A 12,118-nucleotide genomic window follows, 5' to 3' on the forward strand; every position below is an offset into this window, starting at 1 on the left:
AAGATACCTAAAGCACAAGAGAAGAGCTGGGACCCAATGACTGGATTGTGCCTACAGTAACGAGTGACGAGGGTAGTGGCCCCATGGAGTCTGCAGAAAAGGAGTCTTTTCCAGGTTTCTGTCAGTTGTGGTTCTCAAATGGTCTCCCCGATCCCCCTCCCTGGGGCTCAGCCCTTCCATAGGATGTCTCTCCAATAAATGCTTCCCTCTGCCTGGGGTTGTTGGGTGAGAAAGGTTAAGCAGCATGTCTGAACATCTGCTGAGAACAAAATCAAGGTGTATTTTAAGCCCGTAACCTTTAACTGGGCTCCCTTGTCATCCCCACTAGTAGGAGATCTTTATCTGAACAGGAATCTTCCTCCTGGAATGCTCTCTGACAGAGCCCTGCCTCTCCAGCTGGGAGTTGGCCTCTTCAGAATGAGTAGCAGGGACTGCTTCACACCCTTCATGATCACCTGTGAGTGTAATTTATGGGTCGCCTGCCAGAACAGGACTCTCTCTACCATTTCCATGCAGCAGTTCTGCTGGAAGTTGGGACCCACCAGGCTGACCTGCCAGAACAAAGCAGCACTCCAGACCGGAGCCTCAGAATCGCTGACAGTAAGGCCACTTTTTTGTGGTTATGGCCTGGTAACATCACAAGGCCCTTGGCTGTTTACTTCCCTGGAAGTGGCTGAGTCTCTGTCTTATCCTAGGTAGAGCAATGGAAATGTGCATTGCCTGCAGGGTCCTGTGCCCTCTTACTCCTGGTCTCAGATGGCCTATCCTAATAGCAGGGCAGGGTGGAGGAACTGGGACCTTTAAAGGGCCCAAGGCAGGGGTTCATAACCTCTGGATGCATCTTAGAATCACCTGGAATTTTTTTTTAAAAAACTTCATATTCATATCATCCCCACCCTACCCAATCCTTTGGGGGTAAATTTTGGGTTTGTTTTTAAGATTTCAAGTGATTCTTATGTGCAACCAAGCTTGAAAACCAGTGGTTTACATCAGTGGCTCTCAAAATGTCATCCTTAAGGAGCAGTATCTACCTCTCCTGGGAACTTGTTAGAAATGCATACTTTTAATGAAAATTCTCCACTCCAGACCTACTGAATCACAAAGTCTGGAAGGAGGCCCAGTACTGCTGCCCAGCAAAGTTTGAGAACAACTGGTTCAAGGTATAATATTAATATAGAAAGCAGGATAGTTATATGTGACCTATTGATATAACTATGCAAAAGCATCAGTAGAAAAGATGCACTGAAAAAGATTGGATGAAAATGACAATAGCTGTAAAAAATGATAATAGGTGTATTAGATGGTAGAATTACAAATTATTTGCTTTTATTTTCAAAATTTTTAGTAATGTCATTATATTGCTCACATATTCTTTTAAGAAACAGGAACTGGGTTGTGGCAGTGCAGTATTTTAGTGTTTTGTACTGACAGGTGGGGTTGAGAGCATCACAAAGAATGTGGCAAGAGGAATGATGCTTGTTTGGACAGGCCCGACATGGCAGATTTCACCTGAGGGCCTATAGCTTCTTGGAGAGAATTATCCTAGGTCCTCTTCATCTCATCCTATGGGTCTCAGCCTGGGTCACTCATTAGAATCACCTGGGGAGGGGTGCCCAGGTGGCTCAGTCAGTTGAGCATCCAACTTCAGCTCATGATCTCACAGTTTGTGGGTTCGAGCCCCACATCGGGCTCTGTGCTGACAGTTCAAAGCCTGGAGCCTGCTTTGGATTCTGTATCTCCCTCTCTCTCTGCTCCTCCACTGCTTGCACTCTGTCTCTCTCTGTCTCTCAAAAATGACTAAACATTTAAAAAGAAAAGAAAGAAAGAAAGAATCACCTGGGGAGGGTCTATTGTTAATAGATGCCTGGGCTCCACCACAAGTTGAGCCAGAAATGCTGGAGACAGGGCTCAGGCATCAATATAGATGGACAGAAGAACAGACCAACCTGCCCAAGTGATTTGGATGTACAGTGAGAGTAGAAAACCTCTCTCCTCATCCTTGAGATTTAAAGAAACCAGGTTATATCCAGAGGTCATCATCTGGGCGTCTTGGGAGCTTCCTAACACTGAGACATGGAACCCTTCTGCTAGAAGAGAGCTTCACCCACCTCACCCCCCAGCAAGCAGGCAGCAGGTAGAATGGTGGGTCAGAGCTTGGGGGCCAGAGTCAGACGGCTTAGGGGTGAAACCAGACTCTAATTACTTGCTGTATGACATAGAAAAGGTGACAGGGTCCCTCCATGCCTGTTTCATCACCTGTAAAATGGAAATTCCTCATCTTAATAGTGCTACCTCATAGAGTCATGGGGGGGGGGGGGATTAAATGAGCTAATACAGGTAAAAGTCTTAAGATAGTGCCTGTCATGTAAGTATCATGAATGTTAGCTGCTGCTAAATGTTAGCTGCTGCTGTCTCTTGCTCATGTCCTTATTATTAGTGGTCTTCCTAATCCCTCTAGGGCCTGGGTTGAGTTGAGTTGAACAGGTTATTGAACTGGGGTAGGTCCCAGGACAAATGGAGGCTTCAGAAATTTCTTTGTCTTATTCATAGTTCACAGTCTTTTCTCCTTTTCCCATTTCTTTCATTGGCCATTCCTAGGGGCATGAAAATGATGGCAGTTGCATCCTTGAGTCTCAATCATTAAAATACCCCTCTAAGGGTCAGTTGTTATTTGCCCCCTCACACTTAAGGGGATTGCAGCCTTCCCCATTTGTCAGGCTTGACCTTGGGGTATCCAAGGGAAGGGAGCAGCCACTTCCCTGATTGGCTCTACTTTTGTTGCTTTTCATAGTAGAATGTTCTAGAAAACAATTACATATCTGCTTCTTTCTCTCCACCTTTGGGTGGTGGTGGTGGTGGTGTGGTGTGTGTGTGTGTGTGTGTGTGTGTTTAAGGGAGTTGGTCTTGTGTTAGGAAACCCAGGGAACAGGAGTGGACAGCTTCAGGTTCGGTGGGAAACTGATTCCTATTGCCTTTGATGCTGCTGTACTTTTACCTGGTGCTAGAAAGGGAGCCAGACATGTGAGGAGGACATTCACCCTTCTCAGAGAAGTCCTCATGTCACTGTTGCACCTGCTTAAGTACTAATGAAACCCCCAGTTGTTTACACTTCCCCTGAGGGGCTGAGACATCCAAGAACCTAGAGCACCCCTAGGCTCTCCATTTCTTTGAGGCCAAGCCTGGAATTGGAATTTGCTCCCATGTCCCTGGTAGCCTCAGCCTGCCTGTGCTTGAGGAACACTGGCTTCTCTTTGACATGGCCCTGTACCATCCCAGAAACAACTTGCTTCCTCGTCATGGAAGGCACAGTCCTGACCTCAGGGAGATTATAGCCTGGTTGGAAGAAAATGCCAGTGCCCAGGGTGACATTCAAAACAGAATGTGCTGGTTTCCTAGGAGGAAGCTGAGGCACTGTGGGAGCAGAGAAGACAAGACCAGGAATGTTTCTTGCTGAGTCAGAGAAGACAAAGTTTGGAGAAGGGCATTGCCAGGAAAGAAGGCCCATCCAGCAGAAACACAGAGACCGGAAACTGTGGGCTGTATTTCAAAGATGGAAGTGGACATGTGGATCAGGACTGGCCAGTAGGAAATGACCCTTCAGCTAGGGGCCCATTTGGCCATCCAAGTGATCTGATTTCCAACCCTTCACCCAAGTCTGTTTGCCATTGAAAATATCTCACTGGTCTTTGTTAAGGCAGAGGTGCAAATGTGTTAAGGAGGAGAGGGAACAATTGGGGTGTCTTCAGGGGCGAGGGCTCAGGACAGCTGGAAGGGAAAAAAACCCTGTCTTCGATGGTGGATGTTACTCTTATTTCAAGCATAATGGGGTGGATAGTGCAGGCTATTCCTGTTTTATAATTTTTTAAATGTGTATTTATTTATTTTGAGAGAGCGAAAGCAGGGGAGGGGTAGAGAGAGAAGGAGAGAGAGAATTTCAAGCAGGCTCTGCAACCCCCAAATGAGGGCCTGATCACATGAACTGTGAGATCATGACCTGAACCAAAATCAAGAGTCAGACACTTAACCAACTGAGCCAACCAGGCACCCCAGCCTCTTCCTATATTATAGGTGAGAAAATGGGCTCAGGAGAGTGTTGTGGACAAAGTCCCATAGGGGTGATTAGTCAGAGCTGGGATTTGAACTGGGCACGTCAGGCTCCGTTGCCTCCAGCCTGTCCTTTCTGCAGAGAGAGGATTCTCTGTTGACTTTGGATGCCAGTCCAAGGCATCTTGTTAGTAATTTATAGTTTCTAAAGCACCTTCCCAGGTATGACCTGGTTTGAACCACAGCACCATTTCCTTCTGTCTTCTGCTTATTTGTGTTCACTTGGGCAAACCCTTTTGCCTCCTTGTGCCTCAGCTTCCAACCAGCCACATCTGGTTCCTGATGAGGATGTTCCTCAGGCTTCCTCATCTGACACCCTGAGATTCCTTGTCCTTTGTCCTCTCTTCCAGGCTCTCTCCAGCAAACTCTCCTCATCATGGTTTATGTTTTCAGTTGCTCAGAAGCACTTGTGTCCTACCGTCCTGTCAGCCTTCCTCACAGCACACACATCCGTCTCCTCGCGAGAGTAACAAACTTTCTGTGTGTCATAATGCCTAGAAACTTGGTGAAGGTCATTTTCTGATGTCCTTAACAAGGACACGTGATGACAGATGGAGCCTGGGACCAGGCCCAGTGAGTGGAACCTGCTTATTTTGCTCCATCTGATCAGCTGTGGACTTTCATGGAAAGAATCAAGGTTAAGCAGTGTGCACTGAGACAGTTGCTAGCCAAGGAAGGTCACTCCATCTTTTCTCAGACATTGCCTTTTTATGAAGGCTTTTTATAGCCCACTTTGTTGGGAGTAACTTTTTTCTTAATTAAGAATTCTAATTTTAAAGTGAGCTCTGACCTCTTTCTTTACAGAATCATTCTAGTGCTTTGATTGCATTTCATGCGTAGAAATTAAGATCCTTTATTGTCTGCTATCTGTGTTTTCCTCCATGGCTAGTTACCCATGGCAAACTGACACTTTATGGAGATCATAAATGAGTTTATTCCACTAGAATATCAATAAAGGTCTTTGGAGAATTTTATTGAGGTGTAGAGGGATGTAAGAGACTATTTCTCCCTTATTAAGAGACCCATATGAGCCTGTCAGGGTGTGTTTCAGTATGGATGGGAGCCAATGGCTAAATGATTTTTGAAGCAGGAGGTAGATTTCTTCACAGTGAACTTGAAGGGAAAAGCAAAGGAAATACGATGTCCCCTTTAGAATTTGGAGTTTCGCAAGGTCAGTTCTCTGGATAGAAGTTGATTTACACTGAAGAGTTATTCTGGGTGTTACCCTCCGTGTTATACTAGAGGGCTATTGAAGAAACAGTCCTTTCTGTGACCCGATCACAAGGCTAAGAAGCCTACTCAGGTGCACAGGGAGACGTGCACACAAGTGCGTTCTGCAAACCGCTGAAAAGAACCTGGATGCCCATCATTAGGGAATGGGTGAATAATGAATAAATGATCTGGAACTACATGTGACAATATGAGAAGAAATCTCAAAAATATGACATTGGACAAAAATTGCCAAGTGATATTTTAAGAGTTTAATGCTATTTATGTAAGGTTCTAAAATAAGCAAAACAATATTTATTATCTATGGCTATACCCACGTAACAAAATATGTAATTAAAGGCAAGGGAATGAAAAATACCAAATTTAATTTAATTTAATTTAAGAATACCAATACCTTGTGGTGCCTGACTGGCTCAGTCGGTAGAGCATACAACTCTTGATCTAGGGGTTGTGAGTTTAAGCCCCATCTTGGGTGTAGAGATTATTTAAAAATAAAATCTTAAAAAAAAAAAAAGAGTGATTACCTCTGGAGCTGAAGGGAAATGAAATCTGGGAGGGGTTCAAAAGGAACATCTATAATTTCTCTAAGGTTTTCTTAAAGTGACTTGTAGGTATGTACATTTAAAAATATTCATATTTTTGAATGGCTGAAATATTTTGTAATTTTATTTTATTTAAATATTTTTTTTAATGTTTACTTATTTTTGAGAGAGATAGAGTGGGAGCCGGGGAGGGGCAGAGAGAGAGGGAGACACGGAATACACAGCAGGTTCCAGGCTCCAAGCTGTCAGCACAGAACCCAATGCAGGGCTCAAACTCATGAAATGTGAGATCATGACCTGAGCCAAGTCAACGGCTTAACGGACTGAGCCACCCAGGCGCCCCTATTTTGTAATTTTAAATTTTGTTTCAAAAAAGGGGGAACCTATTCAGAACAGTCTGGCCAGTAGTTTCAAATTTTAATAATCACTAACCAGATTTTTCTGGGGCTGATTAGCTTGACCTTTTGCTGTTCTTTCATCTTTTGCCCCATCTGATTCATTGTGACCACTTCATCATCCCTGAGTGTTAGCACCAAGGAGAAAATAAGAGAAAACATGAAACTCTTCATTTTCCTATTTGTTTGATGAGTGTGGAGTAGAAATTATGCACCAAAGGAAATCTTCGCGTTTTTAGCATATTTTATTCATTTATTACAATGCCAATTACAAAGGTTAACAGAGACAAACTTGAATTCTGAGTAAATATATAAGGATCTCCTGCCGAACTGAAGGGGAAGGGGGCTCCGACTGTGTAAAGCTTGCTCTAGGGCCACACCTGCCTCTAGGGAAGTGGTTTTGATATCCTGTTCTGAAATCAGTGTTTCCTTTGCATTAACAGCATGGCCGGACCCCCCTTCATCTTGCTGCCAATAAGGGCCATCTTTCTGTGGTCCAGATCTTGCTGAAGGCTGGCTGTGACCTTGATGTTCAGGATGATGTGAGTAGAAACCACATTCTATTGGGATGGGTTGTTTGGGAGCTTGTCTATCTGGAAATACACAGTATAGTATGTAAGCAGCTAGGCAGTGGGAGGGTAGAAGATGCTCTCCTAGCACTTTTTAGCTCCATCTTAGTCTCCATGGGGTCCCCACGGGGACCTTCTTCTTGAAGACCTATCCTGGGACCCATTCTCAGTAGCAAGCTATAGTTTGCAAGTTTGGGGTGGTTTTCCCATCATGGTTCATGGCTATCTAGTATCATCTACGTCTAGAGCCTCAAAGGCATATTGTCTATGTCCTGTCTTGGTGTGAAGGAGCACACCACACACACACACACACACACACACACACGCACGCGCACACACACACACACGAGTGAGTGTGGGCAAGGCCTGTGGGAAATGTGTCATTGACCAAGCTTACCGTTAGAGAAAAAGTGGGGCTTAAAAACTTGACTTTTTCCTCTTCTCACTTTGATTTCTCTTAGGATACGTTTAGTTTAAAAGGACCTGTTCAAATAAAAAATTAACATATCATGGAATCCAAGAAAAAGGAAGCATCCTGAAAGAGTTTCCTCTCATGTTATGCCTTTATTAAGACTCAGTCTCTGGGGCACCTGGGCGGCTCAGTCAGCTGAGAGTGTTCAACTCTTGATCTCAGCTCAAGTCTTGATCTCAGGGTCATTAATTCAAGCCCCCGTTGGGTTCTGCACTGGACATGAAGCCTACTTAAAAAAAAAAAAAAGACTTTGAGTTTATTCATTCAGATTATGTAGACAAAGACTCCAATTGGCTCCTCTGTAGTCAAGTATTCATTCCTGACTCAATCACCAGTGGTGGGGATGAGGTCATGTGGTGCACAGGGTTGCCTATTGGATCTTTGAGGAAGTAGATTCTCTAAGAAGAGGATATAAATAAGATGAAATGAATTGTCCTCCAGTGAGCTATTAGGAAACAGCCTTATGATAATGTAATTGGAAATTATTTTCAGAAACTGTTCCTAATTTCAACTCTAATTTGTGTGGTAGGACTTTAAGAAACAAGAAGTTTTGTGAGGAACAGAGAATCTTACAGAATTTGCACATATCATAATCTCTTCCTGATTGACCTTTGATAACTGAGGGTATGGGAGTGTTAATCAAATTTTAGCCCCTCAGGTGTGCTAGTAGGGTATAGGTTACCAAAGTGCATCTAGTTTTCTGTAGGTATCTTTGTAATGTCCTAAAACTTGGCAAACATATGGTGAGAAGGACAGCATTCACAAAGAAATAACTAAATGTCATGGTTTTATGTACAGGCAGAAGGCTGTCCAGTATCATTCATAAATCTCTGGTTATATTTGGAATCATTGGGTCATCAAAAATGTTACTTTCAAAAGATGCTGATTTAACTTTCAGCTGTTGATTTCTACCTTGGGTCATAATACATTTTCCCTACACTGTAACCATGATAACATTCCTGATTCTATCATATCCTTAGATGACAGGAGTGAAAATACAAGGGGAGAGAAGAGATTCTGACCACAGAAAAGGCAGGGCATTGGGATGCTGGTGCAAACATGTTGGGATGCCTCTGGTCTTCTCTTTGCATAATTGAAGTCCTCACTGGCCATGGTGGCAAGGCTACCATGCCAGGTCCGCCAACTCCTGCCTCAGCTCTTGAGCTCCAAGAATCACTGTGTTCTCATGCAGCAAGAGCCATGCTAACTTCTTAGAACTGTGGGCGTTTATATCAGGCAAGGTAGGAAGTAAAAGGAGTTTTCACAAGGTAGCTAAGGGGAGACATGTCAGCAAAAGGAAATTCACCTCTACTTTTAGATGGGAACAATGTGTTTCATTTATTGGAATAATGTATTTTCTTGCATCTTCTCCTTGCCCTAATCAATCTGTACATTGCTTGTCCCTGATAACTTAAATCAAGACAGACAAACAAAACAGAAACACCAGAACAAAACAGTGTAAAAGCTGCTGGGAATGGAGAAGGTAGAATTCTGAAGTAATGTGTTCACCAGAATATTGTTCACGTCTCTCTTCTACATATTTACCATGCCTGTTGATCGGCTTTGAAACTTAATGCAAGAATCTGAAGAAGAAAACTATGTGTTTTTTTAAAGAAGCTGGGATATTAATTATTGGAAATAATCAGTTCAGAAGTTACCTGTCTTGGATGATGGGTAGAAATAGAGAATGTTAATATTATGAAGAATTTACTTCTAACTTCATATTCTACAGATACGTTCCTTATGTCACGGTAAGGACTGAGAATTAGTTGAAGAATGACCTCCAGTGGCCTGGAGTGGGATTATTATGAATTTCAACCTGTGGAAACCAGTTCTTTAGAATATGCAACTCCAGGAGAAAATTCCCCTTGGCTTCCTGCCAATCCTGTCAACACACATTGGAGCTCTAATGCCATCTCTGATTGGTCAATGAGCAACCACACGGCCCCTACCTCAGAAATAGCCCAGGACCCTGTGGCCATGATAAAAGCCATGAAGGAAGAAAAAAATAAGAAAAAACAGAGAAGAAAGGCTAGGAAGAACCCTAGAAGATCAGAGAGAGAACAAGAGGTCAGCAATTTGCTTTGCACACCTACGCTGTCTCGGGCTTCCTTGCAACATGTCTGTCTGTGCCTCCTGGGAGGGATTCCTCCTGAAGAGGGACATGTTCCACCTTTGCATGACTCGGGTTTCTTCCATGAGCTTAGCTTTGAAATCTGCCTGCACTGTGCTCATTCTTTTTCACCATGTAGGAGAGAGAACTAAAAGCATTGTGAAACAAATATTGAGACCTCAGAGGTTCCAAACGCCTTAAGTTCCCAAAGTGAGAAACACTGAAGTCAGAAAAATTGAGAGCTGGCAGTTCATGCACTTTGCAAACAGGTCAGCATGTTCCAAATGAAAATGCCAAACTGCAAGGTTGCTGGCTCTCCGAGTTTCCCACTGCAGTGTTTTTCCTTCTGCTTCTTTGTAGTTAATCATTTGGCAAATACTTCTTGGGCACCTGTAGTGGCCAGGGCACTGTGCTAAAGCACTTAGCTAGATGATGCCATAAAGAGGCAGCTCCAACCCCACAGAGGGACCTGATCTTTTTTAAGGCCTGCCCTGGGGCTAATTGACTTCATAGGGTGGAACGAGCTTGGAGTAGGTGCAAAGAGCCTTGACAGATTGAATTCTGGCTTGACCATGCTACTCCGAATTAGCTGGTTATCCTAGGCTAGGCACTGAACTGCCCTGAGCCTTAGTTGTTTTTTGTTTTTATCAATAAAATGATGCCACTTGGAGTACAGTAGAGAGTCAATAAATATGCATTGAACAAGTAACTGCTGACAAGAGTGTCATATTTTTTCTAGCATCTTTTTTCAAAGTTTCAGAATTTCAGGGTTTATTTATATCACAGAAATAAGGATTATGTCAAAGATGCTGCTTGGGTCTGTTAATAAGTATGTATTGAGGACACATTTTATTGTCTTCTGGGTCCTATTTCACAGAGGAAATGTTCCCACAGTAAATTTTAGAGGAGGAAGGTGATTTCCAGGAAATTGACTCTATTTCAGTTGAGGGTCTCAGGTGCTTTATTGTATTGTGTTCTGGGAAGAGTAGCCTGAGATAGATAGCCCAAGGTGTCCCTTTGCTTATGTATTTCATGTCTCTCTGAGTTTAACTTTCATCTTGGTAACTTTAGGGTAGCTGGGTTTTTAGGCCAGAGAAAGTGTCTTACTCAGTCCTCCAGAATTGTCCCGTGTAGTGTTCCCAAAGCTAATGATAGAGCTAAAGGGCAGCCACTTATGGTGGAAAGGCTGATGTTGGTGCCTTCCCAGCAGTGTTTATCCAACTCATGAGGCCAGGACCCAGGCTGAGTGAGGTCTCAGAGGGGAGTAAAGACGGAGGGGAAGCTATGGCCTGGAGACAGGCAGTGCCTCTAAAAGGTCACTACAGGAGACACCGGTGCCAGTGGCTTAGGACAATTTGTGTTCTCACTGCAACCTCACAGAAGTCGTTAGATCTCCTTGAGTCTCGATAATCCACCTGGGAATTTCCAAAGGCTAAACTGAAAGTTAGATTTAGCTTCTTTCACTGAGTTAGAGTTTCGCAAAGGAAAGTCCTCTCCACAGGGAAGCAAAAACAGTAGATTCATGCTGAGAGCAAGTAATAAATAATGGTGATGTTCTGGCTCCAAAGCTGCCTCAATTCGTGATTTAGTGGCAGCTTCTGAAACACAATAAACCATTGACCTGTAGCAAGGCTTAGGTTAGAATGTGCCTTAACCAGCAGAGGCCCTTTGTGCCATGACTCGCATGGAAGAGTGGCCAACACGACCCATGAGTTTGAGGCTTTGTGCATGACAGGGACAGAACCTATTATGCAAAAAGGTTGGTGGAGTGCTGAGTAGAGTGCCAGCAGTCTGTGGGAATATGAAAAGGGCTTGTCGGTGTTTACTCTGGAGGAGTGAGCTGTGGTCTCCTCTTTCTTGCCAAGAACAGAGCGCCATCTTTCTCATCAGGTCATAAACTGCACTTGAGGTCCATTTTGGGAAAACTTGTCACCATTCTGATGGGGAAATGCCAGTCTTGGAAATTCTTATAAAGTTAAGACTTGGGCAGTTTCTCATAGTATTACTTGTTTGGACATTAAGTGTACATCATCTGGAAACACTCCTGAAGATGTTTGAGACGGACATTAATGGCTTTACACACCTCCTGCAGCCACTGATCCAGTGGCCACATTCTCTTGTGACTACAAGGCATGCAGAAAGGGTTCTTCTTGAGTGAGGGGTCTGGGAAGATGCATGAGAAGAAAGCCATGTCCAAACCTAATTTATACTGGGAATAAGGATTTAGGATGCCAAGGGGAGGGTTCATGATAGAAATGCTGTGGACAGTGGATAAATCTTAATAATGGAGCTGGATGTCCTGACCCATCACTGTGTAAACCCCTTAAATTCTACAACTGAACAGTGAGAAAAGACTATAAGATGTGGACAATCCCATTATTAATATATATTGTTACAGCTTAGACTTTTAATAAATAGCAGTGTTTGCTGTTGCTAAAATTATATGTGTTAAATATAAAAAGTTGGAAAGTATTAAAAATTATGAGGAAGAAAATAAAAGTCATTTCCCCTCATGGATTTTTAAATGGAGGGTTTTTTTTTAATTTTAAGAAAGTGAATTTGAGTTTTAAATAGCATTAAGTGCTATTTTATTGTGATAAAATGCATGTAACATAAAATTTACCATTTTAACCATTTTTTACTGTACACTCAGTGGCATTGAGTGCATTCACATTGTTGTACAACCATTACCA

The 12,118-nt window shown here is 43.1% G+C and overlaps 1 protein-coding gene across 10 annotated transcripts in view; it reads left to right on the forward strand.

Annotated features, from left to right (window-relative positions):
* ANKRD6 (ankyrin repeat domain 6) overlaps positions 1–12,118 on the forward strand; it is a 229,443-nt gene that overhangs the window by 169,352 nt on the left and 47,973 nt on the right. For 5 of the 10 annotated variants that reach the window (XR_007152004.1, XM_047857752.1, XM_047857751.1 and 2 more), the window contains 2 exons: positions 6,715–6,813; positions 9,045–9,382. Coding sequence is in view for 9 of the 10 variants with exons in the window: in XM_047857752.1 (XP_047713708.1) it covers positions 9,089–9,382 (294 nt within the window). In the remaining variant the exon portion in view is untranslated. The remainder of the gene's footprint in view (positions 1–6,714; positions 6,814–9,044; positions 9,383–12,118) is intronic. The other 5 variants (XM_047857753.1, XM_047857754.1, XM_047857755.1 and 2 more) reach the window with 1 other exon arrangement.

This window comes from Prionailurus viverrinus, chromosome B2 (assembly GCF_022837055.1).
Source record: "Prionailurus viverrinus isolate Anna chromosome B2, UM_Priviv_1.0, whole genome shotgun sequence".
Lineage (NCBI taxonomy): Eukaryota > Metazoa > Chordata > Mammalia > Carnivora > Felidae > Prionailurus > Prionailurus viverrinus.